We start from the raw sequence: 27,607 nt of genomic DNA on the forward strand, positions 1-27,607 counted from the left end.
TGCAGTACTTCCCCACCTTGCTCTTCTGTAATTTTGTTTCTAACCTAGTTAAAATCTGCAGCAGCTGCGGTTCAGGGCTCCCCCTGACCCAACAAGGTGGAACACGCCCTCACCAGCCAGGCAGGGTAAGAAACTATGCTCTCTGTCTTCGCAGTTAGCTCAAGAATGCTGAATGCACGGCCATTTTAAAGAACTTTTTATTAGTAACGCATAAACAAGAAGTTGCATTTCAGTACCACATAGCATGAAAACAAGCAGAATTCTCTCTCCGTTAGAGCCGGTGCCCTGGGTGTACCTGAAGCCGCGCAGCCAGTACGCGTGCAGTGACAGCACAGAAGCAGGAGATGTTTGAAGGGGAAGGGTTTGTGCTTTGGGTCTGCCAATGTCCAAAAGGTGCATCTCCTGTTTGGGATTTGCTTCTTTCCTTTGTTAAAGGACAGGGTTGGCGGGGGGGGACCAGCTTTAACAGAAGTAACAGCTCCACTGCACTCCCCATTGTGGCTTTGCCTTCCTTTCTAATTCACAATGGAACCACCAGCCCCTTCCACAGACACGTGCCCATCGTAAGCGGTCCAAGCCAAAGTTGGGCCTTGGCCTCTACCCATCCCCCGGGCCGTGAGAACGCAGCCTCTCTCTGCACGTCAGCTTAACTGGTGCTTCTATCAACCACACATCGGAAGCCAAATTTCTGCAGAAGTTGCATCAGCTTACGCCCATGCCCTTTAATTCTAGCTTTAGCACCCTCTGAAATCCAATTTAACCATCCCACACCGCAGTGTTCGGCCCGTCCTGCCACAGCCGAGGTGTCACCAGCTCCCACCGGTAAGCACCGACGTGACTCTGCCTAGGAAAACGCAGGCAGCACCCGGCGCTTCATGTAAGCACTACGACTGCACGGGGGGCACCCAGAATGTGTTTTTTCATACCGGATGCTCACCTTTTTGCACTTGCAGGGTTTTTTTAATCAAATGGGTTGGTAATCAAACAGGTCTTTTCCAGCTGTGACTGTACACTAAGTAGCCTGGCACCTCTAAAGACTATCTGCTTAAAAATGTGTGGGTTTATTAGGTACGGAAAGGTCTGTTCTGAAAGGCTTCCCCTAGAACTGCTCTACAGAAACCGCCCGATGACCTCTGCAGACGGCAGCAGCTTCTGACGCTGCGCCAGGCCCCAGCGCCCCAGCCACCTGCGCAGCTGGCGCTTGGCTGAGCCAGGCACGGCCTCTGCAAAACTGCCCCACCAGAGGAGAAGCTGAGAAGCCGCCAAATTGCAGTTCAGTGCCGACAAATACGCAAGGCCGTGGCCACGTAAAACCAGCTGTGGCTGCCCGACAGCTGCTCAGTGCCATCTCCTGACTGGGCCCCAGGACAGCCACGGAGCACCCCCTGCCACCGCAGAGTTCATTCGCAATCTTTGCTTGGCAAAGCGCTGTGAAGTTCCAGCTCCCTGGAATTCAGTGCGCCTGGAAGTGGTGCCGATGGCCTTCAAGCACCGAAAGCCGATGGAACTTTGCGGTGCAGGATCCTGTCAGCGCCGACCCCAAGCCCTCATCTCCTCATCAGCAGCTCTCGAAATTTCCTTCGAGCACCTGTAACCACTTTGCAGTCCCAGTTTTTGCAGCTGGGGCACGGCGAGGCTCACAGCTTGCGCCAGGTCAACCGAGCAACCAGAGCAGCTCTGGGATTTTCAGTGCCCAGCTGGGATTTTCAATGCCAAGGCTCCCTGTCCCGGGCTGCCGGAGCCTGTGGGTGCTGCCCAGCGCCCAGCCCTCGAACACGGCCGCTGGCACCGGCTCTCCCAGCGGGAGGGGGCTGCGGTGCTGGACTGGGGCGCGCTGCCATGAGGACAATGCTCAGGAACTCGGGCTTGTGTGTCAGGAAGCGTGTTCTGTGCCTTTGTGTATCGCGTCAGACTGAGCTCATGCCTCTCTCTGGTGGTTCTCCTACCAGGAGATTCTGGTGAATAGTAATTTCAAAAAAATCTGAAACACAGTAGTAAAAATCAGACAGAAGCAACAAACCAGATCTTTATAGCTGGAGTCATTATTCATAAACATTCGCAGATTGACCTTAAGACACATACGTACATACAAAAGAAGAATAAACCAGAGCAGCTCCAAGTTATTAACACGGAAATACTATAAATTTTGTGGTAACATGAACATAATTCCATATGCTGTAGCACCAGAGCGTACAGTCGCAGCACCCTTCCCTCATGCCCGTGCGCTATCACTGTTTCACAGACGAGCCTGAGCTCATCAGAAAGACCTTCCTAAAGGATGTACAGAGCTTCTGGATGAGGTAAAGCAGGAAGGCAGCAACCAGGAGTCTAAAGTCGGAGCTTTTAAATTAGTTTTAACCTCTACAGCATGCAGCCAGTAACTAACCATGAAAGCTGATGCTGGACTTGCCTGGGGAAAAAGGGGAGCTCAAAAGAGAACAACACAGCAGTTGTGATTGATAAAAATATTCTCCCCGTTTCTGGTTTAAAAACTAAAAACAATCGATCCAAAACCTCTCCCAAAGACTGCCCGCATCTCTCTCCCGGAGGTGAGGGACGGAGCCTTCCCACCGCCCGTACCACACGCAGGACAAGCCACCGACCGTTGGGGCTGGCAGCAGCGACACGCCGGCAGCAGAGGGAGTTGGCTGGAAGCGCTGGCCAGGTGCCCATCGCGTCCCGGGGGTTACACCCGCAGTTTCATTCCTATTCTAAGAGCACTGCGAGTTCTTTCTGACCCTTCGGGCAGCCCGGCCAGTGCTCAGCTGTTATTCAATCATCTCCATTGCCAGTCCTTTGCCAAAAGCAACGCCTGACTGATCTTACAAAACTATAAAAGCATGAAAAAGAAAAGGAGAGAGAGAACCTTTACATCTGCTTCCTCATGAATACTTAACACAGACAAGAGCTATAACGGAAAGGCATTTTATTTTCGCCAGGTAACAGCCCACCATAAAAGAAGTAATGGGGAAGGGGGAAAACCCAGCAAAGCCCATGAGCCCTGTGGGCACCACGAAGACGTGCCAGGCCGGGTGCGAGAGCTGCAGCACGGGCCTGCTCCCGTGCCCCACCGCTGCCCAGCAAAGCCCCCCAGCTTCGCATGCAAACCAACAGGACTGATGCTGCCAGTGGCATTTTTAACTCCTTGGGTCTCCTACAATACATTTAAACAGACCTTGGGCACACTAATAAAGCCAAAAAAAATTAAAATATTTTAAAAATTCATGGAAGGGGGCTCCCTGTGCTAGTCCCGCATTCTTTTCAGCAGTAGATCGCTCTAAAATGCCTACGGAGTGCAAACCGTATTAGGGGGCTGAAAGCGTTAACTCTAATAAAGGTAACAGCCAACACACACATATAAATAAGACTCATTTCCTTTTTAAAACATGATGGGAAAGTCAATTCCCGTTGCATGATTGATGGAGACTTCCTAAATATTAATAAATATATTACAGATATTTACAAGCTTCTGATTTCACCCTCTGACGCCAACGTGGCGCTCAGGCCGTAACTAGGACACGCTGGGCAGCACCGCGGGGTACGCAGGCAAATGGCCGCCGCGCATTTGCGATGCGAGCGCAAGCGGCGAGACGGAAAGCTAAAAATAGCCCCCTGCGCAGAGAGCCAGGCAACAGAGCTGCACCGGGCTTCGCGCCACCGACCAGCCCGCTGCTGCTGCTCTCGCGGAACGAAACGCCAGGACAGCGCGGAGCGACCGTGGCGGAGCGGAGGGGATGGGCGGGAAGCGGGGAGGCAGCCCCTCCGCACCACGTCTCCCGGCGCTTGCCGCAACGCGTGCCAGCAGCCCGCCGGGCTTCTTCCAGGGAGACAGGGCGGTGATCCAGGCCCAGCGTCGTCCCACCGCTGCAGAGCCCGGCGGGAGCCAGGGCCGCTGGGCCGCCCGGGGGGGCAAAGCCAGACCCCGAGGCTCCGGCACTGCCGAGGTGGAGCGGGGAGCAGGGGTGCCGCGGGGGCTCCCGTCCCTTCGCACACTCGGGGTTTACTTTGGCCTCGGCCCTCCCGCAGGGGAAGGTCAGCGTGCTGGGTGCCCTGCAGCTCCGGGCTGGGGGTGCCAGGGAGGAGGGCTGCAAGCAGAGGGTCAGAGCGACTGCAACATGCGGCTGCGGCATCTCCAGGAGTGAATGGCGAGAACCGCGACAGGGGAGACGCACAGTGAGATTTCCCGCATTCCCTTCGGCCTCGTTTTCCTGACGCGCTGCGCAGCAAACACACGGCCCGGTTTTGGCACAGAAGCAAGGAAAAGTGCTGACGTGACTGAGATCAGGCGGCCCTTCCGGCAGTGGCAGCCCTTGCAAACCCGCCTGCCGGCGCTGCTCCCCTCCCGCAGCCCCACACCCTCGGCTCACGCCGCTGCCCCGGGTGTTTAACGCGCCAGACACCGCGCCAGACGCTGTCCCAGCGGAACCCCGAGGAGAGGGCCGTGACGGCTGGCCTTGCGCGGGACAGCCACGAGGGAGAGTTCGCCCCAGCCCTGCTTTCCCTGTTCGCGTTGGTTGAAAAGAAATTAAAAACATGATTTCAATAAGCCCTGCATATGCAAAAATTCCCATTTTCCAAGGGGGCATTCAAAGAAAAACACGGACGGGTGAGTCCCCGGGAAGGTTTCAGGAGACTTCCGCCTGGGCTCTTCAAATCAACTCAAAAGACGCGATGCGAGTGGCTGCTCCGAAGGCTGCAACGCAGCGCGCAGACAGACACCCTCTGCAGAGGCAGCCTGGCTCACCTGGCAGAGGCAGGCAGCCCGCGGTGGCGGGACTGGAGCCCTGGAGCCCTGGGGCCCCCGACGCCCCACGGCCTCCGCACCGCGCCTGGCCAGGGCTGCCGCGGCAGCCTGCCTTCTCCCGGGCTCCTCAGCGCACGGCGTTTGGGCGGGAGAAGCGGTTCCCATTCACACAGCGCTCAAATCGTGCCAGGGAAATCCGGTCCCAGCTGCTTGGGAGCAGTTCTGAGGTATCTCTCATTAATCCCAAGTATAGAAATGTTAATAAATAGATCTGAAACTTTTCTGCTATGTCATTCTATAATACACCGCTATATAGATATTAAATATGCCTCAGGGTATTAAAAAATTTATGAAAAAGTTACAGTAGTTGATTTTCAAGTATTAATAACTTGGCTATGTTAGCTTGCTTTTAAGTACCAAAATGATCCGGCCCCAAACCACTGACTAAACTCTGGCTCTGCCCGAATTTAAAAAAAAAGTATTCTAAATATTAAAAAAAGTGCAAAAAAGCATAAGATGTCAGTTTAACACACTAACACGCTAGAGCTTCTAAACAACCAGCCTAGCACTCTTTCACACGCAAATTAAAAAGGAAAAAAGAATGAAAAAAAAGAGATTGCTCCCAATCTGAGACAGCCCTGTCCCAAATTTCAGCAGAACGTGAATTCTTACAGCCAAGTTACAAGCCCCAGAAAAAATGGGGTGATCCGTGGATATGCTGTCAGACACGACTACAGCAGTCTTTGTGTGCTCCGTTAAAATACAAATGTGCACCGTACCCACGGTGTTCTCTGAGTAACCACCAGAACAACTTCACAGGTATTCAGTTAAAATTCGAAGCCTCCCTTCTTTCCCATCCTCCCCATAAGCTGTGCAACTCTGCCTACTACTAAAATTCTAAAATTCACTGCCACTAGTAGTCATCATCATACATTCAAGACAGAAAGTAAACGACTGGGACCTGCTCAGGAGACGCTCAGAGGTACGCTAAGGCTTCAAAAGGACAGCAGCTCAGGGCAACGGCCAGCCACACAGGCGAGCAGCTTCGTCGCGTGTTTTGCCCTAGGACACAGACACTGCAGAGTCCCGCGCTGGACCCGGATCTCAGAGCAACAGAAACAGCTCGAAGAAAGATGGTTTTGACCACAGTGGCTCACACTCGGCGTCCGGCGTGCGGTACGAGCCTTTGCCGTTTCAACTAGGACGCGAGCATTGCTTGGGTGGTAGCGCCAATAGGACTCGCTGTTGGCTACCGTGCTAACACTGACGCTTTGTTAGATTTGGTTCTCCATTAAACCTACGTTTTCAGCTCATCTCCTGAAAAATGACTCAAAGCATGGTTAAAAAAAGACTGAAAGCAAGAAAAGGCTTTCTAGTTTCAACGCACACATACAAAAGAGGCAACAATTTCAAACTATAGATTTTCTTCCAGCGCGAGCAGCTGACCCGTTGCCTATCATTCTGCAGAGACCTAAGCACAGCATCCTGCACCTCTGGGAACGGCTGGAGTGGGAAATCCTGTGATTAATGCAAACTCAAGCCAATCAAGTGAAACGAAGCAACGGAATGATAATCCAGTTCCAGTGACCCTGCTCATGGACGACGACCTCATGGAGACAAAAGCAAAGAAAAAGGCACACGGCTCAGATCTCATTGATGGTCCTTTCAGAGGGGCAGTACTCTGAGGTTCCCGGCGACGACATGTAGAAGGACTGCGTTTTCCTTTTTAACCTGGCTCGCTTGTTGGCCAGAGATAGGCTGCGCCGGCTTGAACTGATGATTTCAGAAATAAACTTCTTGCAGTCCACGCACACCTCCATCGTGCTCCAGTCCTCCATTAGTTCTGTGGGAAACTCTTCATGTGACTTATCCACAGATTTGGACCTCGAGGTCAACCTGAAAGGCAAAAGAGCAGGGCCTGTCACATCGCTGGAGAGGACAGCTTCTGCCTGGCTCGGCAAGGTTGCAAGGGCACTAACTGAGGGTATGTGTAACGTTTACCTTGAAAAGAACAACTTTACTAATAACTATATATAGATGATGTTTCTGGTTAATTTGACACAGCATCATAGCACTAGTGATTTATGCAGAGGGTTTGTACTGTAGATCACCTCAAAAAGGAGCATTTCTTTTATATTTATTTCATTTCTCGGATTAGCTTTGACAACCATCTGTGCATAAGGTATAAAACCAGTAGATAACTTCATAATGTCAAAGTGAAGAAAAGAAAGGTGAAAATGAGAATTAGAAAAATTAGAAAAAAAAAGGTAACTCTGCGCAAGACACCACTGAATTCCCACTCAGTGAGTGATTCTAGCCTGTGAGATTTATCTCTGGAGAGTCCATTCACACCAGAAAAAGACATGCTAAGGGTATTTTTGCAGAGGTGCTACAGTTGTCCCAGACTCCTTATTTTTCACCTGTAATGTGAAAAAGGTTTAAGGCACGCTGTTAGTATTGCTATTTCTGTAAATCAAAGCAATGAGTGGAAGAGATGTGGATTTTCAGGCTTCAGAAACGTCTCTACAAGCATTAGAAACACTGACCACTACAAAATGGGCAGACAGCAGTTCATGATTGATAACCCCAGAGGAAACACTGGGGAAGCATTTCCAACAGACACACGTGAGCTAAGCTTCTTTCTCACCTGGACATGCTCCGCAGCGATCGGTGGTGACTGGTACAGGGTTTATCTGGCCTCATAAAACTTTCTCCTCTTTGCAAGGTTGAAGGTCCCAGCGAGAAGATGGGGAGAGTAGAATACGGCTTCGATGGCAACCGCATCTGTTGTGAGAACAGCAGAAGGAACATGCAGTATCATTACAAAGATTACAGCTTTTTAGAAAGGGTCTTACCACCAGTTTGTTTACTTACTTTTTTGCAACACTGTGAGCATACAGGCCTGTGTGAGAAAGCAAGAGCATGGATCATTTCACTGGGCAAAATTACATTTAAATCAAGAATAAGGGATAAATGTTTTCAGGAGTTAGAATCCTCCCCCATCCTCCTCTTAAACAAACATTTTTATTTTCAAAGCTTCTTCAGTATAGTAACTTCACTCAGAACACGAAGCCAAAAGCTAGGAGAAATGCTAAACAAGTACTACAGCTAAATTAAAAAATAGAAAAGAAAAAAAAAAAAAAGCTGTTTTTCCTCTAAAGAAACCTCCTTTGGTGACACAATAAATCAGCGATTTCATAGATCTCAAGACTTATTGTCTCATTGTTCACCTTAAAATTTTTCACTTTCCCTGCAAATTATTCCTTTTCCCTTCTCCACCCACCAATACTCCCCAAAATAATCCAAAAGGTAAATTGCCTTGAAATGTTTTCCACAGCAACAGAGATTACGGAAATGTTGCCTGGGGAGTCTCAGTAAATTCCATCTCACTCTCCCATGGGCACAAAAGAACCAGTGGGGGTTTCTCTCCCTTTTAGCCTAAAGTTTCAGTCCAAGGAAGCAATTCTGTCACTTAGGAAGGACCTGGTTTTGCACATTTTTTAACCTCGACTGTTACAGAAACAAAAGTCAACATTACGCAGCAGAAACGTTTGGGGGTTCCTAACATATAAATCAGTGTTTTTTTTCCTCTGAAACAGTACTCATTTATTAACAGATATTAAATATTTACCTCTTACAGAACTGACAAGTGTAAGACCAGGTAAAGAAAGAAAACCTTCTTGTTCGACAGCAAAAGCAGAGCTAAAACAAGAACAGAGAAGTCCATGACATTAGGCAAAGTCCCACACAACGCTGACTCCATCTACCAGTTGCCATCAGTGAGCCCACTACGTCCAGTTCTGGGGCTCACACTTCTAAGATGTTTTTGAAAAGAATGGCCCAGAATTCTATCTTCAGATATTTAGAAATAGTCCTTAATTTTTTTATGTAAATTAAACACTTGCCAGTTAATTATTAGCTTATTTTTACTCCTCCTTCACTGATGTTTATATTGTTACTACACAAAAAAGCAATGGGAAAGTACGAGTAACAGCAGTGAGGAAGGGTAACTCTTACAACTGAAAAACACAAGAGCACATGGGCATAAATTCAGGCACGAACACATTTAGACTGGAAATTGTTCCTAACCATCTGGACCAGCTTCTGGGACACAGAGTTTTTGCCTGTGCTAACGTTTGACAATTTTCTTCCAATCCTATGTTCTTGAAAACTAGAGGAGGTGCAGAAAAGAGCTATTATAGCAACCTTACTTGAGGAAAACCTGCTTTATAGTGGGATAATAAATCCCACCTACTCAGCTTATTCAAAGGAGGCCGGGGTCACAGCTTAAGAACATTTCTAGGAAGGAAAGGCACTGAACAATGGAAAGTTTTGCAGTCAAACAAAAGATGATATACTGAAATCCAAAGACTCAGGTGATGCTAGATAAATTCTGTTAGAAACAAAAGTGAACAATTTTAATAGTGGGGTAAATTAATGAAAGCATCAGCTTACTTTGAGATTTGCTAAAAGCTCATTACTAAGCTTTATCTAGTATGACAATAGGCAACAGCTGAATCTAATGAACGGCACTTTAAGATTCTTGTCCCTCTGTCTTAAATGTATTAAATCTTTACATTAAATCTGCATGCTAGACACGGGTAGGCCTGGAGGTAAAACACACTGTGAAGCCAAAATACACTTGCTGGAGGTGTTCCAGAAGCCCAAGTGAAAACTGGGAGAAAAGGACGCTGCTTCTACTGGCAAATACCAATTCCCAATCTGCAGTTCACAGAAAAAAATGCGTTAGTTACTGGGTTCTCTAATACAAAACTTTCATCTGGGGTCACATGTTGTCCGACTTCTCTGAAGGCTTCCATTCCCTCTTTGCTTGATAGTGAGGGTTCTTAACGAAAAACCTGTTGTAATTTCCTGCTGCTAGCTGTAATTCTGTTTTCTGGAATAGAAATGCTAAGCAATACTGCAGAAGGCGTGGGGACAGAAATCACTTTAGTCAATGAAGTTTAAAACATACATATAAAGATATGCTTTGATAATTGCAAACACTACCTCATTTTTATCGACAGTCTAAACAAATAAGGTATTTCCATGAAAAGTTTTTATGTTCCTGTACATAACCCAAGGAAGCTGACTCTCATGTTATAAATTTACAGTGAATTTGGTGGATATTCCTTCTTTTTCTCCAACACAGGGTAAGAAACAAATGTGTAAACCGGCAGGCTTGTGCGGCCGGCCTCCTTCAACACCAGTCGGAGGCTCCACAGAGCCAGCCCTACCTTTCCTTTCTTCAGAGCAGTGTAGACATCTTTATACTGCTGGTACTTTTCCAGCTCTGCCTTCACCAGCACCTGACGGATGTGCATGACCTCCTCCACCGTCAGAGCCAGACATTCCACCGGGTAACAGAACTCCTCCTGGAAGCCAAAAAAACCATATTATTTCAAAGCCAAATGGCTTCTTCGAGACTTCAGCCTGGACAACCAGCCACCTGGTTAGTAACTCCAGAAATAGAGGGTTTCTCCCTTCAAACTGGAATAGCACCGGCTCATTCATGGGCATCACATGAGTTCCAAACCGCTAGAGACTGCGTAAGCGTTATCTAAACGGTCTGATGTTCGGCCTTCACAACCATGACAATTTTCTTCATTTTTCCTCCTCAAACCACTTGACCCTTCTCTCCATTTGTCTTCTATTAAGATTTGTTTCAAACCAATCAACATTCAGGTTTATAATTTGAAAGGGAAAAGGTAATTTGGCAGATGGCATTACTTTTAAGTACACTATTTGAAGATATGCAATTTCTCTGAGACTCTGCGATGCCCAGAGTGGCCAAGGAAAGTTGTTAGTAGCCCATTCTAGCAGAAATTTTTATTCAGTGGTACCACCCTTGGTGCTCACGTGATCAGAATCCCACCAAGGCTACAGAAAGTTATGTCAGTTCAGGCGGAAAGTTCTCCCTTCTGCCCCCAGAAAATAACAGCAGCAATTTAAGCTTTATAGAACAACCTCCAAATACCAAGCGGGAGAAGTGGTTACCCGAGGCTGCGTTATTAATGGCAGAGACTCAAATAGAGACTAACACCAACACAACTTTCCACTCACAGAATTTTGCATCTCTTCTGTATTACAGCATTTAGGAGAATCTTGAGCGGAGAACTCCTGAATTTGGTACCAGAGAATAAAAAGCACCGACCCAATTTGTAATCCAACCCTGTAGTTGATTATACATTTCCAACAGAAAGACAGAAACCTCTGTGGGAACTCCCACCGCTTTATGCTTGGTGAACCTTTTCAGTCAGCCCAGAGGGGCTACTGTGCGGTAACGACACTGCCATACAAAGCTCTCTGAATAAACGAAGGAAATTTCTCCGGCAAATACAAAGACGTGGCTGACAGTTTGGAGATCTGGTTTACAAATTGAAGTGATGAATCGGATTAGTAGCGAAATGCTTCATTTCCATGTGCTCAGAGGTCTGTTCTGTCTTTCCATTAGATTAAAAAGAGAATCTTTCTACGTTGCAGACCTGGCAAACATTAGCATTTAGGAACCACCACATTTTTAAAAACTGTTGTCTTACCTATCTAGAAAGGGAACACAAAGAAACTTCACTCTGTTTAAGGTACCCCACAAAAGACTAGAATTGAGTTAACTTTGTTAGATTTGCCAGCTAAACCTCAGGGGCACAGAATCACTGGTTTTCTGGGAAGAACAAACTACACCAAAAGCAGCTCCGATTTGCTCTGAGGTGTGCAACTGTACAGCCCACACAAAACGACTTCTGTTCCGCACGAGCAACGTTACAGCTAACCAGCAGCTCTCAGCATTTCACTCGGGGTTCTGCCCGTAGCAACTGCCTCGCTACGGAGAAGGCACGGCTGCAGGCTGGGGCAAGCCGGGAGAGGAAGGGGGTGGGAAAGCGCGATGCACACAATGCCAGCAAAAACCCTCAATTCTGCATCGTGGCAGACTGAGAGAAACTGTCCGAGGCTGACTGAATGCCTGCAATCAATCAGAGCTTTAAGTCCTTTAGAAATACATTTCTTACTTGAAGCTCTTCCTTCCCCCTCATGAACGCCCATTCCTTTAATTTACAGAACGATGACGTCAGGGAATACTGCTCCTTTGAAGAAAGTCTGTGGATCTGCTACAGGTGTAGAGCGGGTACTAGGGGAATAGTGTGGGCCTGTTGTACCAATCAAAAGTGATCATCACTAAAACAAACAGAAATAGCCAGCAGGCAACAGGGGAAACGTAGAAAATGTTCACATGTTTAAATGCTAATGTTTTAATTCCAGAGGTTACACAAGGACAACAAAATGTTAATGCAACATTAAATGAAAGATAAATATTATGCTGGTTTCAGAAAAATGCTCTGTTATTTTTTTTTTCTTTTTTGGAATAGAAATAAGTGCACAAGAGAACTTTTTGTTTCAACACTAGCTCTAAGGCATCAAAATTAATTAAAATTACGCTAAGCTCTGACTAAACCTCATTAAACAATGATGCTTTGGAGTTACTGCCCAAACTCCCAACAATAATTTGCACCCAAGTTAGGCAGCTCCAAGGGAGAGAACTTGAGCTCTCTGCAACACTTGCATACAACAGAACGTACTAAAGACAAAATGTGGCTTGCATGGTCTTGATTTCCTGGAATTGTACTCAATCCTCATTTTAATATTAAAGACAAGTCAGTATTCTTGTTTTTAAAGAGAAAAAAAACTTACTTAGAAATTCTATTTTGAACCTGAAGTTTCCACATTCCTCATGAGAACTGGCTTAACACTTTGACTGTGCAATTTTATTTTATACACCATAGTAGCTTAAGGTGTACATGTGTAATTTTTTTACTCAGGAAAAGCAGGTAGTAAGAATTACATATCCATAATGTGAAATAAAGTGCTTTGTAGGTTGTTTTCAGCATACACACACCTAATAGGTCCTTATGACTAACAGTTTTTTACACTAATATATTCCTTGTAAAACTTCTCATTAAAGGATGTCACTAGGCATTCAAATGAGCTACCCTAGTAAACTGCAGTACAAACAAGTGCTGGACTGGTCTCTAAATTCTGCAATTCCCAATTAGCCAAGCACTCTAAACTGTTCTTGCTTTTGCAGACTAAAAGTTTCTAACAAGTCAGCTGGGTATCTCAACTATAAACTCTCCTGTAACAGGTTTCACACTTTCACTTACTGGTTGGGACAAGAAAAAGAAGGAAAAAATTAAATGATTCGTGTTCAATTCCACATAGGGTTAAATTAATTAGTTTTTCTTTTCAGTGCATTTGCTTTCCCTGGAACATAGTTATTAGTTATTCTGCAAGTTCTGATGCGTAAGTGTGCTGAGGACCAAAACCAGTATGTAGGTTTTCAAGTAAAACAGACTGCAAATGCCCTTTCATTCTACATAGCGTATCTTGTTAGAAACATAAAACCTTATTCTTTTCAACACAGTCCAAGGATTACAACAGTTTTGATGGATTTTTGCTGCAGGATCTTCATGTGCTGTAACATTTAAGGTCTGTCCCATTGACAATCTTGTGATGTTGCATTTTTAGTTTGCTGTCCTTTCAGAACTGATTTCTTTTCCCCGTGAGGTGATTGAAGACACACAAATATCCTACACACATTGAAATCAACGTCAATCAGGTGCAATGTCCCAGCCTAAGCTTTCATTCTTGCCACAGCTTAGGAAGTGCTCCCCTAGGAGGGAACATGCTGGTGAAGGTGATTTCCAAAGCCAGCAAAAAGAGGCAAACCTTTGCGGGTTTCCACCTGCTGGCAAAAGCTCTCTCACAGAGATAGTACATAGCCCCTGCCACCCCACACATGGCTGCTTCAACGGGATGAGAGCTGAGCAGAGAAGCTGTTTGCATAGTTGAAAAAAGCGGTCTGAAAGTCATCCTTGGAAATAAACGGGTTATCCTAGGAACCTGAACAATAGATAGGAAGCAGAGAAGCGAATGCTGCGTATAAACGAAACCATTAGCTCTGGTCCTCTGGGTCATGAAAAATCATAATGATAATAATAATTTTAAAAGTAAACAGACTACAAAGGCATCCATATGTACATCTCAGGACACTGGCTTCAGCTCACTGATTAAGCACCGAGTCAGCTCATTGCAGTGAGCGCACCACAAGGCTGATCCCCACCCTCCCCCCCCCCGAAAACTCATCGAGCTGCCCTGCCTCTCCACATACGTAGCACTGGTGGGGTGACATATCTAAAGGACTACACTTGGCACCTTTCCAAGCCTGTTTCCCCTCCCCACCTACTTGGGCCTAACTCCCTCCGTCTGATGAAACGCCAGTTCAGAAAACCGTCGTTAGTATGCAAGACTGACCAGTTTCTTGCTAATCCTGCTAAGAGACTGTAGCAAACTCCTGCCTGTTCTCACTGGCATTGAGGGCTATTTATTGACGAGGTCTCTTTCACCTTGGAGAGAAACTGCGGTCACAGGAGCAGGTGATAAGAAATGAAACTCCATCAGTCCTGGAGGAAGGGATGAAGAAGGGTGAAGTCAAGTAAAAAATAAATAATATTCTGCACTTCTGGAGAAGCGTTCACTCCAGGAACGGCCATGTTACATACGCAGCACCTGGCGCAGCCACAGAAAGAAGCCGGCATCTCTCCGGCGAAGGAAAGACCTGCAGCAAGCCAAAGCGTGGAACCGGGCTAGTGCCAGCGTATCAGAAACATCTACCAAAACTAAACCCAAAAGTGTTGTGGGAGCTGTCTGTCACACCCTAGAGGGCACTATTGCCAAGTTTAAGAATTAGCTCTCTAGCCATCAAATAAAATAGGTTCTTAGAACATAATTTCACTACTGATTTTCCTTTCTTCTCACTTCATAGCCAAAACCAAGCTAGGTGACAGCGCTGTACAGACTGAAAAAAAAAAAAACCCCAACCCAAAAAAAACAAGCACAAGAGAAACTGGTAAAACCTTTCCCGTATGTTCCCACATTAGCCTGACTTATCTAATGTCTTTTTCTCCCTTTTCCTTCAGTATTTTCAAGCAGGAGCGGAAAAGTTGAATTAGTTTTTCTGCAATGGCTTTATTTTTTATATGTTTTTCTAGGCATATGTCAGTGAACAGACTGACAGAGGAAAAATAGCTATGTTTTTAAAAAGGTCCTGTTAAAAACTTGGTTGTCCTGTTTAAAATAACAGCCTCACATATAAGATTTTTAAGTTGCATGATGCCCTCATCTCAAATACACGAAATCAATATTACAATGTAACATATTCAGATACGCTAAAAGTGTGATGGAGCACATGCCTCAGTATAACAGATGACGCTCTCTCCCTTCCTCCCTTCGAACAATGTCTGTGAATGACTCTGGGCCTATCAAAGTACAGCTTGTGCTTCCACACAGAGTGAGTGCAGCAGGGAATGACAGGGCAATCCATTTTACATGGCAGTGTCTTCACATGCATGCTGATGGAACCCTCCAGCTTGGTTCTGGTGCAATACGTTCTGCTCCAAGCTCATTTTGACAGAAATCGATTTCTGCTGCGCGTTTATCAACGTGCTACTACCTGACCTTCACCTGGAGCGAGAACCTACGGTCTAGTTCGAAGGATGTAACAAACAAAATCTGACAGATCCTCTGAAAAGAAGAGGAGGAAGCACGTTGTGGGAATATTTGTAGATTATTTTCTTTTTACCGTTCAACTTTGTCATCTAATAGATTTGGATGCTGGACACCACCTCTTGGGCCAACAACAACACTCTTCAAAGCCCATTAATACCCCTGCACTAAAAGACGGCGTGAGTGAATATTCCCTTCCTTTCAAAACTAGGATGTGTTTATTGATTTCTCTATTCACCTCATGGGGTGTGCTTCAAAACCCTGCTGGTAGGAAAAGAGAGGAGGAACATATCCTGCATGAAATTACAAAGCACTAGCCAGTATGTCAGCATAAATGAACCAGGACTTCATACCCTTTGCTCTTTATACTCTGTTGGAAAACAACTCTCAATTAAAGCTAATTGATCAAATGTACTGTACTTTCTTTTCAAGCAGTAATACAGATTTTTGCCTCAGTAACTTCAACAAAGCAGCACAGACAAACCTTGATTTGGATTACTGAAAGAGCTTTCACATGTATAAACATTACCACACAAGTTCTTAAGGTGGGAAGAAAAGAAACCATTCCATTCATTCAGCCATTAACTAATATACTTCCCACAACTGGAAAGAATTCCCCCAGATAGATCCACTGCTTTGGAATTGTCTCTATTCAAATGGAAAATCAGTAAGGTGAAGTTCGTCTGCTTTGGTAACATTCTGAAATAAAATCAAGGCACGTGGCTTTACTCAGAGTCCTAATCAAAGTGCAAATGTTTTCTGAGGCACCTGTACCTGGGATTTTCGATAAAAATGCTAGGGAGAAGTTCAGATCTTGATTTCAAAACATCTTTAGTAGCCAAGGACTGTTTCTGAACTGAGGAGTTTTCTTTGAGTCAAGTTCTAATCACATTGAAGCCAAGTTTTAATTTTCATTATACTCTTAGCATGCCTCTTTCTCTCTCTCCTACCACCCACTCCACTTACAAGTGATCTGGAGCTCTGTTTTGAAGGTGGTAGGAACTGTCTCACATTGGTTGGTGTTTCCTTTTCAATGGAGTGTCGTCTCTGAGGTGGCTGCCGTCTCTCAGGCTGTGGTGTAGATGATATGGGCAAGAACTTTGGAGGCACTAAAGATTCAACCAGTATAAAAAAAAATTAGTTCCTGTAAGACAGACTGCTGGACAACATTGCTCAGTACTTAAAACAGCCACTGATTCGCTAGAATTCCCACTACTGGTGGCTGAAGTTACACATCCATACCCAGAGCACCTTCAAGACAGGTATCACATTCATCACATTTTCCAGATTGAGAGCATAAGAATACCCATAAAACTAGCATATATAGGCACACTACTGTCCAGTTACCATTGTGTATAAATTCGGTGTTTCAAGGGTATTGCCTTAGCCTACTTATTTCACCGTTGTGCATAGAAAATATGCGCACAGAAAATACATGCACAGATTACACATTTCATTATAAATCCTTTCCAGTGAAACCAAAACATTTTGAAACAAATGAAAAATATTGTTACACAGTAAAACCTACAATAACTGTGCCTGAAAAAAAAAAGGAACAGATTCTCCCCTCTTCCCAGTAAGTACTTACGAGAAATACTGGTGATTGCTGTGTGTCTTTCAAACAAGTACATTGACTAGCACGGTGACAGAGATGCAGGAAACATTTAAATTGGTCTTAGATTAAGATGTGTTTCTGCAGCAACAAGTCCTTTTTCTGAGATGAGCCTAGCTAAACTACCCCCCATTCACTTCTGACTTCCTCTACAGTTCCACATTGAACTCAAGTATGAAACCACCTTCTGTTTCACAAAGATATCAATGTATATATTAGGCTAATGCCTTGCATTAATCACATTTGACCTAGTCAGCAGGTTCTAGGGTTGAGCTTTAGAGATTTATTGCATTAACAACACTCAGCTTCAGCTTCCTCTAAAACTTTCAGACAAAGTTCATAGAACAGAAGACAACAGCAGTGCGCAAAAGCAGCCACTGGGGTCTCTAATTGAAACTCACTCTTTCTGCTGCTGGTACCTTCTTGAGAGGGGTCTTCCACTTGTGAGGGGGAGATGCTGCTGCTACTCGCTGATTTGTGCACGGATTCCTCCTGTGTGGCCAGAGGAAAATAAACAGAATTCCTCAAGGACTGTTTTTCCTTCTCTTACTACTTATTAGCATGCAAAAATCAGCAGCTGTCAAAGACATTTTGCACCATTCGATAAATCAAAGCCCTACAAGTCCTGAGAAAAACACTGAATCTACAGAGCACTGAGTAAATGGAATTTTCAATACTTATTTTTTTTTTAGAAACTGGAATAAATGGTACATGGTTGGAATTCAGGTCTATTTGATTATCGTATGAAAGAACAAGATCAGAAGAGAGGTACATGAATCCATTGCAACCTGCTGATTTTCCTCATTGTATTCAAGGACTTCTAAAGATTTGCAGCTACAGCAGATACATTAACTCAACTTCATATCACACTAGCAAGGAATCAGCACTTGGATTTCTCTGGTATCCAAAGGAATCAGAGCCACTCACACAACTGACTCAGGTAAAGAGAAATCGGATCTCTACCGCACTGTTCTCTAATCCCTAAGCTCAGTGCGTTTCTCCTTCCTTTTGCACTGAAAGGAAATCTCCTTCCTTACATAAGCATGTTCCATCGCAACAGCCAAGAGCAATTCCTGCAAGATGAATGGAAGTGAAACGGGCTTTGACTAACACCTGTCAGCTATCTAAAGCATTATGCCACCCAAATTATTAAACCCTTTGCTTCCACCTAAAACCTCTGTCTTCAGCCACCAGCTACCAGCAAGATACGGATCATCACAGGAGCCTCCCAAAGGAACAGAGCTGAAGGACCGAGTGTGAATGCTCTTTAGCTCTAATGTGAATGCTTTTAACTAAGGAGACCTACATCATTTAAGTTGTCAAGATTTACAGATCAGACAAGTGATGTGCTCTAAAATCCAGCAAGTGGCTGAGCTTCTCTCTCACAGATTTCCTTAGTTACGTGAACCACAAGCAGGATAACCTCCACTGGCTGAAAGACTGCCTTCTTTGGTAACAGCAAGTCTGAAAAGCTGGCAGGATCACCTCAATGAGCACCATGCATCATGGGACAGATGCCTCTACAAAGTCCTATCAGGTGATCTGTACTTCATGCTTAGCCCAAGGGTATGCATCGTATGCGAGGACACTGTGACATATACTGTTCCCACATGTATGCCACAGCACGGTATTTTGCAGAGGGACTCAAACCAGCTCAAATCCCAGAGCAACATATTCACTTTAACACATCAAGTGTGACCCCTCAGGACAGTTGTGATGGGAAGCTTGCAGGGAAGTTTGAGCAGCATGTTGTTTTACTTCCAGAAACCAGGACAGTTTAGCTACAGAGCTAGCTCAGATAGCTTTGCATATCACTGCTTCGTGCCGCGTGGTTGCATTAAAAGACCACTGGAGAACCTGCGAGACAACTGGATGCACTGTTCTTTAGAAGGGCTGCAACAGTGTTCACAAGTCTAGAGTTAAACACTCAGATTTTGTGAAGGAGAAAAACTCCTGTACAAAGGGAACTACTTCACTTTGTAGAAGTCAAGCTCTTCTGAGTTACTTTCCCACTGCCAGAGAAACTAGCAAGCTAAGATGCAGAACTAAGCAGGCTGTGAATTAAAAAAACCATAACCATGGTGCCGTGCTGCTCATTTTTATGAATGAAAAGCAGCCAGAGCTTCAGAGAGGGCTTTTTGAGGAGCAGGTGGGGAACAGCTGTCTCTGGACCTCAATCCAAGCAATCCTTGCTCTAGAGAAGTCTCTTGTTCTGTGGGACCCTGACTAGTCCTGACCAAAGTGGTACGTGCTTCAGTTGTCATCGTCTTATGCTCTAGAGTTTTACAAACGACTGAATCATGATTCAAGCAACAGTCTGTGCACTGAGTTTATTTACATGCTTTTCTGGGTTTTTTTATTCTCTGTTTTTTCTTCTGTTTTTCCTGTGTCTGAAACACTGGCACAGAGAGAAGAGAGACAAAACAAGGTGCACAACTGAAAATATCAAAAGCGTGTATCTATTTTAAAGAAAAACTCTAAAACAGAGATTACAGAAATGTTTCACATGTCTGTCTAATCTTGCTAATTGCTATCTTTCAATGGAAAGAAATAGCTATTGACCATTCTTCATTCCACTTCTGAACTCAAGATGGACGTGATGTCTCAGTCAGATGTTGTAAAACTAGGTAGCACACAGATGTCTCCATCTTGAAAGATTTCTAGTTACCTCATTAGTAATGGATGAACACTGGCTATCCCAGTGGTCTAGAAGTCTCAAAGAAACAGAGTGAAGAAATGGACAAAAACAGAGGAATAAGAGGCTATGGTAAAGACCCGCAAGAAAGATTCCAGGACCCACACTTCTTATTCTAAAGAATGAGAGGGAATAAACTGTCAGAACTAATGACTAAGTATAAAAAATAGTAAGTATAAACAACCAATCCAGGGAGAATGGAAGCCAGGAGTATGTTTAATTTGATGTATCATCCTACTTGGACAACAGGTGCTCCTGGTTTTTCATTCCAAATTACTTTTTCTGTGCACAAACACATGCACTGAAAATGCTACTACTGCCCTATGATTTCTCAAACATGGAAGGCTTTTTTTGAGAATGAAATTTTGTGTAGGAAGTACTGATGAACCATTGTATGAATTTCTTCATATCAACACAGTAACTGTTGACTATTACGGTAGAGTACCTGACATTTTATATTTGAGGTTGGATCAACCCACCATCCAGGACTCCGTGCTTCTCCACAGAGTTAAACAGAATTTTACATGTACTGAGAAAGCTGTACCTTTAAAGTCATTGCCTTAAAACATCTGAATATGCTACTGACATGATTTTTGTCCAGACAGCTGTAGCTTCATTGGGAAGATACTATTTTTATATCTGTATCAAAAATCACTATTAGAGTGCTACTTCTTTTAGCCACTCAAAGCAAAATGGCACTTCCTACTCCCCCTCTGAAAACTCGATTCTAGTGCGATGCAGAAAAAAGCAAGGACAGAAAGCACGAACGGGCTGTACAATATTCATCCTTGCCAGCAAATGGGCACAGGGCTGTATCAGACCCTTCCTTTCACCTCTGGCTGGCAACGCTGAGTGTTGGGGCGCAGTCTGCATCACAACACAGCTGACAGAAGAACAAAGGGGATGCAGGGGAAAAAAAAAATGTGTCTGCATCATAGCTCATTTGGAGGTCCACAGCTCAGCAGTGCAGATCTTTGCAGCCTGTAATTTAGGGCATAACATAGTCATAATTTAACTGCCAGTGAGTAAGTCTAAATAGGTTAAGCCCAATCCAAATTGCAGGCAAAAGAGGTGGCCGAGTCATCTATAGGCAATCAGGACAACGCATATGCTCTTCAGTGTGTTACACACAAAGTAAAAGTCAGGAAAGCAATAAGACATTTTGACCGAGTGATCTTCACTTTCTTCAATTGGTCTATGTCCCACTCCCCTCGTCAGCTCATAAAATTTCACCCAAACTCCCTTCCGTTTGTTTATTTATGCTACTTTAGCCCTGTTCCTGAGCCCCAATCAGTATTCTGCTGAAGATCTTAATCGTCTTCATTGCTTCACCCGCTACTTTTGTTAACTCAAACCAGCACAGCATCTGTTCTCTGTGACAGCTCGATGTGGCTGATTTCTTTTCAATTTATCTTCTGCTGTATGTTTCAGAGCTTACTCTAGATGACTTTGTTTGCCTACACAGTATTCCCTAATCAATAGTCACAGTCAGACATGTTATTTTTCCCTCCTACAAGAATCACTTCATGTTTCCCTTTACAGAATTTTCTCTTACTGACTTCTGCTCATTTTTCCATGTGCAATATCATGCTGCATCAGCTTCAGGACATACGGAGCTACAAGCTGGGAAGCTGTAAGTCCAAGATCCAGCTCTCACTGACAGGTCTTAATATTCGTGCATCCTGCCCAGCTTCACTCATATTAACAAAACCTCACATAGATGCTATTGTAATCTTAAAGATTGCTGAGAGATTTCAGAATGCAAATCTCTTCTGCTTTCGGAACAGACGCACCAAATTACGCACCCACACAATTCATCCATAGGATAACGCCCAATACAAAGAGGGTCAACCTTTCACAGATCAAGAAAGTATGCAAAGAGATTAATTTCTCCCCACATATATTTTTCCCCAGCCTCTTGTCTTTCAGCTTAGGTGCTTTTGTAAGCACCCTGTCAGGAAACCCCTCCTTCCCTATTTAGTAGAGCGTAAGAGAGTCAGGGAAGACTGCCTTCCCCAGGCTAAAATTCGCCTCTGTGAATAAACCCTGCCTGCCTGTGCTTTCCAGACAGCTTCACTTTCAGAAAGGTCCAAACTCAATTAATGATGCTACTGGTGCAGAAGACAAAGCTCATTCTTGAGGATGTACCACTGGTACTTCTTGAGGATCATATATAATGCAGCTTTTAAGCTAGAGAGCTTTTTTAAGCTTTTCTGCTTTCCATGCTTTTATAAATCTTTAACTCCACATTCCAGAGAGGACGTATTCAAAGCTGTTTCTCCATCTAAGTGGTATTTGCTTGTGCCTACCTGTGAAACATTCGTTGGGTGTTACTTCCCAAGCCTAAATAGCAAACTAACACACGGACATTTGCACCAAACTGCAAACCCTCTGGCACAGCTGATGCTCTTTAATTTAACAGCTGGTACCGTGAGGCTGGCCTCACATCTGAGGCCTTTAGTGACAGCTCCTGCATGGGTGCCAGAAGGGTGCAACACATTTGTCTGCATTCCCAAAAGCATAATTGCTACATATACACTGTGGACAGATACTGGGCATCTAGAAAAATACGTAAATACTGGCTTTAAGGCCAAAATTAGCATCTAACATTTTTAAAGAATATTGTCATTTTTGAGGTCTGATCTATTGCTTTTGAAGTTCTGTGGGCTGACAAAGCAGTCATGGAAAATTCAGATTATAATCTACAAAGGCACTTCTCATCTGATCAGCTCAGCAAATTAAGGAATAAGACTCAATTCTGACAATCAAGCAGCAAGCTGCATCCTGATTTTTTACCTCTGAATCTGAACTGTCAAGTTCAGCCAGCGTGGGAGCCTTAAGGAGTCTCTTGCGTTGTACCGTCAATTGCGTGGCCCCATTCTGCTTTCCTTGTGGTGCCAGGCCACCGTTCACTACAGAGGCATCCACTAATTTTCTTCCAGCCTCTGGCGTAGACACGTCTAGCAAAAGAAACAGAACAGTTGGTGTTCGGACCTAATTTTTATTTTGCCTTCTCAAATCGTACTGTCCAGGCAATACACACGAAAGGAAATAATTATTGTGATAGTTATACGTGTGCATTTCTTTTACTTTAGCAATACATCGCTCAGAGAACTAGAGGCAATGGCTTGTGGTACAGAAGCAATATGAAACAATGAAAGCAGTGGAAAAAGCGGCAGCGCACTATACTAAAAACCAACCTCAGACTAATACCAATCAACTTAAAAAAAAAATTCTGTGTTAAACCCGAAAATACTCTTCCTTCAACTTAATAGTATATAATTAACTCTATAATAATTATCAGAAGAATGCACAACCATATCTGGACAAGTGGGTTTCCAGTAATCTGAAGACAATGCCACACAGAAATTAAGAGGTTTAGCATGGAGTAAACTTCGTTTTTCCTGTGAGGACAGAATTACACTTTATTCTGCAGTATACAGGAAAGGAATGAAAATGAGCTAAATAATTACCATTCATCAAAAATATGCACAGTTCTTAGGTTTGCATGGTCATTAAAAATATACCTGTGACATTCAGTGTTCATGTAACAGCAGAAACATAGGGCTCCAGCTCTATTTTCATCTACATGGGTTTTACAAGGATGTAACTCCACTGAATAAATTACTCAGGATTTCTGCCAGCATGCAATGAAGATGCATCTCGGATAACGCAAGCACTGGGTCTGCTGCGCTTAGCCTAGCTTAGCTTAGACATCAAGATAATGACATAGGCTTTGATATTTTAGGAGAGCTTAGAGTTTGTCTGATAAATCAGTTTTATCCCTGTAAAAGTACAAAGTGCAGTATTCCAGTCTGGAGAAAATTATGTCAGAGGGAGAAGGAAGAGAAGCTTTTAATCTCCCATTTGCATGTATACCAAAGCATCTGGTCTTTCTATAAATGTGTTTTTCTACCCATGTAATTATAGGACTCCTTCCTCAGTCTTAATAACAAAGTACCTCCAGGTACTTTAAGGCTAGGGTAATGACAAGTTATTATTCCCATTTTTATACATGGTGAAAAGAGGCACAGAAGGTCAAATGACTCGTACCTTAGGTTACCGGGAGGACTACGACACAGAAATGATATCACTCAGATATTCCCAGTGCCAGCAACGTAAGCACTCACACATCATTTGGAGTTACTTACACAGTTCCCCTAGTATAAACAGACATGGTCACCGCTGCTAGAACACAATTTGCATTGATAAAAGCCATTCTTGCACTAGGTAAGTTAAAATTATGCAGTCTAGACAAAGCCTCCGTTGCAGCAGTAGGTCTGTTTTACAACATTCTCACTGGAGTAGCTATTGGAAAGGAATAAGATGAGTAAGTTAAATCAATATACATTTTAAAGAATTAATTAGGTTATTGTTAGATGCTAGAAACTGAGCTAGAAAGGACAGGGAATGTATTAATAGTTCCCTATAAATCATACCTTCAACTGGGAGTATTAAGAAAAAGTGATTATTTGGACTATTAAAGTCATGGTGACATTCCAAGCCTATGAATCTGTGTACTACAGTGCTATTACTGCCTTCAGGTCCTCCCTACAGAGAGTTGCAATCAAAGGCTTCAACACTCTAACCCTTAGTTCCTATCTTCAAAGGCTTTGCTAATGGGTGTCCTGACTAGCACTACGGCTTATAGGTCATGATTTTTTCTCCTCCTAGATTTCTGCAAGTACAGCATGGGCGTCCTCCACATCAAATGCATTCCTGCTCTAACAGCTGCTCAACACAATCCCAGAAAGCGATAGCAGGAAAACAAAACCTGAACTGCCTCACCTCCTTGCTGCCAATACCACTTCTTGAGACCTCGTACTTAGCTGGCACACAGCTGATTGAAGAAGCTCAGGCTTTCCCAAACGAACAAGAGAAAAACCTTTGATTTGACTTTTGATCGCACTGGGCGGCTCCTGAACAGACAGTCCAGCGCAGCAGCCCCAGCACCACCAACACAACAGCCACAGCGGGTGTCCCTCCTCTCAAAGGCCTCCTGGGTGGTGACTCCCCTGCCCGATGGTAGGGAGGCTGAAGGATGGCCCGTGAGTACTGTTGGACTCACCGGAATACAAATGATGGGAAGGCCAACAGTATTGCCCTCTTTCCAAAAAATAAAATACACGATAGCTCTGGGGAAAGGCAAGAGGAGGGAACACCCACCAGACATCTCCTCGCACTATGGGAGGTGATGCAATAGATACCCAGTCTTCTGTTATTTTCTGTTTTGGTTTGGGGTTTTTGTTTGTTTGTTTTGGCATGTTATTTTGTTTTCTAAGAATTCGGATGCCATTTTTCTAGGCCCTGGAAAGGGAAACTTCTAATCCATTTTGGAGGTAACTTATGTAGCCAATCACTATCTACCAAGCCTAAAACAGGTGTTATCTAAGCTTACACATTTATAAGTTGTTCAGAAACATATTAAGTCTTCTCAAAATACCAGAGCAGCTTTAGATGAATTGACAATACAATCCACAGTATCTGCTTTGAAAGGCCCTTCAGTAGAAAATGTAATTTATCACCATTTTTTCCTCTAAAGAAAAAAACAGGGAGTGTTTTTACAACCTGCAAGCACTAAAGAATAAAACTACAATAAACCAACAGATTTTACAAAAGTAAAATTAGAAAACCATCCAATTTCTAAAATCTGTTTTGACAACAGTGCTTGAGTTCAGTTTATCATTACTGCACTTACAGTACTGGATATACATGAATAAAAGGATTATCATAATTTAAGGAAGGGATCATGAAATTTTACAGTTTCAGCAAACAGATTCCAACAAAAATAAGCTGTTCCAAAACTAAAACCAGGATTTGTTAGCAGATACAGACCAAAAAATGGTTACTTTAAGCTATTTTAGTGATGTACTCTGGCAACAGAAACATTACCATGTGGCAAATAATCATACATCATCATAAACAAGATAAAATTAATCAGGATAAACAAGTCAGGAACAACCATTAGAATAATGCTTATAAAAATGAATGTAACAGAAGAAATTAATGGACAATTTTTGTAAACAAAATCCTAAACATTTTTTTTTTAAATTGCATTGTAGTTTCACAATCTCTAGTTTCATAGAACATCTAAATAGTTTGGAGATTATTCAAATTATGTTAAAAAAAAAGGCTTGTGTAAGTAACACCCTGGGGTTAAGATTTTATTAGAGAGTCAGACACACTGGGAGAGTGTCATTCCTCCATGTTTTCAGGCAGCAAGTACAATGAACAGTACCTGCAAACTGGATGAATATGTTTGGTTTCTTTTGAGTTTCTTCTAAGCTATCATTACAACAGGCAAACGAAAGAAGAGAAGGTCTTGATTTGATCACTTATTCTTTGTGTTGGCCTTCCCTGACTAGCCTTAAGAAGGGGGGAGACTAAAGAACCCCATCCTAGGATAATGTGAAATGCGCCTTTATTTACATGTAAGATTACGTCTCTTACAAAACAAGGAATTAAGCAGACCACAGATTACATGCAAACCACAGCAGTCATGTAACCATACGCTGTCTGCCTCCTAACCAGCTCTCTTTGGCAAATAATGACAACAGAAACTTGAATTTTGTTCTGTACAGCAAATGTAGTCCTCAACCTTATAATTTCTACACTGAGTTTAAAAGAAATCTAAAATGGATTTGCATAATTAATAGGCATATGATGACAAAAATATACTGGGAAAGATTATGTAATGAATAATGGTAACAGAGATGTGCAGTTCCTTTCAATGGACTTACCTGTTGAAGTCCAACCTGAGAACTAATAAATCACTATACCAAACTGCCAGTCTTTTACTGGTGTCTGCATCACATTTATTATTGTGTTATCTAAATTAAGAGATTACCAGGAGCTGGTGGAGTTCCTTCCTCGCATTGGTTTGAGGCACAGCTCGTGTAAGGCCAGCAGTGATACACACCAGCTCGCAGGGTTGGGAACAACAGGAACAATCCCCATGAAGTTTGAATTCAAATGTTTCAGTTTCCTTTTTCTTCTCTCCCTGACCCGCCCTGCCCCCAAAATGTACAAACCTTTTCTGAAGTAACAACTTCAAAGCAGCCATGGGTACAGCTCTGAGGTAAGTGCTTGAGTGTTAAGACTGGGAATGACCGATCTTTTGAGCTACATTCAACGCAGTCCATAGAAATGAAGCTGCTTTTAAGCTACGTTTCTATTAGAAGAAGCCGGCAATGACTGCCCTGGTCCCTAATCGATATCTGAGTAGGTGGCTACTGTTTGCTCCTTCTTTTCACCCAGCAGGAAACAGCAGTGTACAGGGAGGTTCCAGGCACCCCTCCTCTCCTCTTCAGGACGGCAACAGCAGGGAGATGCGTGGAGCCAGGCAGTGCGACAGATCAACTACACCGGCTCGGTGCCAGCACAAGTCTTCTCAGAAATGATCTGCATCATCCCAGTTGCAGACAACAAGTAAAAAAGCCCGCACCTGTTCTTTAGCACTTAGTAGGAAACACTTCTGGTTTTCAGCTGGTTTGTGTTTTTTGTGACAGCAATTCCATCAGGCAGAGAGCAAGGAAAGCAGTGAAAAAGCAAGTATGTGGAAACCGCCATCACAGAATGAAAGCACAGCATAGCTTCCCCGCCTCCAAAATAATGAAGAAAGTAAAAGCACGCAAAGCAACAACATTCAAAACTACTGCTTACTGTCGACATCCCAACCCATTTAATTCATTTGTACAGCTCATCAGGTGTCTCACATCTACCTAACTGGTGTGCTGTCACCATCCTGAATTTACTTCTAAAGACAATTTATCAGATCATTCCGTCACGCCATATGATACTACTTGCTGAGAACCACATGACTTCATAAAACAAAACCAATCACATTTGGAAGACAGATAAAGAAAACAGGAAGAGTTCTTCGATGGTCAGTCAAAAAGAGCAAATCCAAGTACAGTATAGATTTCTATGAAGCTACTTCTTTAAAATAAAAACATGGTAATGGACTAATGGATTATGAAGGGAGCATTTACAAACTATT

The 27,607-nt window shown here is 43.7% G+C and overlaps 1 protein-coding gene across 2 annotated transcripts in view; it reads right to left on the bottom strand.

The window, feature by feature from the left end:
• Positions 1 to 187: 187 nt before the first annotated feature.
• Positions 188 to 27,607, bottom strand: part of SPIRE1 (spire type actin nucleation factor 1) — a 137,947-nt gene continuing 110,527 nt past the window's right edge. For both annotated transcript variants that reach the window (XM_075416501.1, XM_075416502.1), the window contains 8 exons: positions 22,405 to 22,568; positions 17,315 to 17,405; positions 16,268 to 16,410; positions 9,982 to 10,119; positions 8,376 to 8,446; positions 7,619 to 7,646; positions 7,392 to 7,528; positions 188 to 6,640 (listed from right to left, as the gene is read on the bottom strand). In XM_075416501.1, coding sequence (XP_075272616.1) covers positions 6,388 to 6,640; positions 7,392 to 7,528; positions 7,619 to 7,646; positions 8,376 to 8,446; positions 9,982 to 10,119; positions 16,268 to 16,410; positions 17,315 to 17,405; positions 22,405 to 22,568 — 1,025 coding nt within the window. In that variant the 3' untranslated portion in view covers positions 188 to 6,387. The remainder of the gene's footprint in view (positions 6,641 to 7,391; positions 7,529 to 7,618; positions 7,647 to 8,375; positions 8,447 to 9,981; positions 10,120 to 16,267; positions 16,411 to 17,314; positions 17,406 to 22,404; positions 22,569 to 27,607) is intronic.

The sequence above is a fragment of the Opisthocomus hoazin genome, chromosome 3, assembly GCF_030867145.1.
Source record: "Opisthocomus hoazin isolate bOpiHoa1 chromosome 3, bOpiHoa1.hap1, whole genome shotgun sequence".
NCBI lineage: Eukaryota > Metazoa > Chordata > Aves > Opisthocomiformes > Opisthocomidae > Opisthocomus > Opisthocomus hoazin.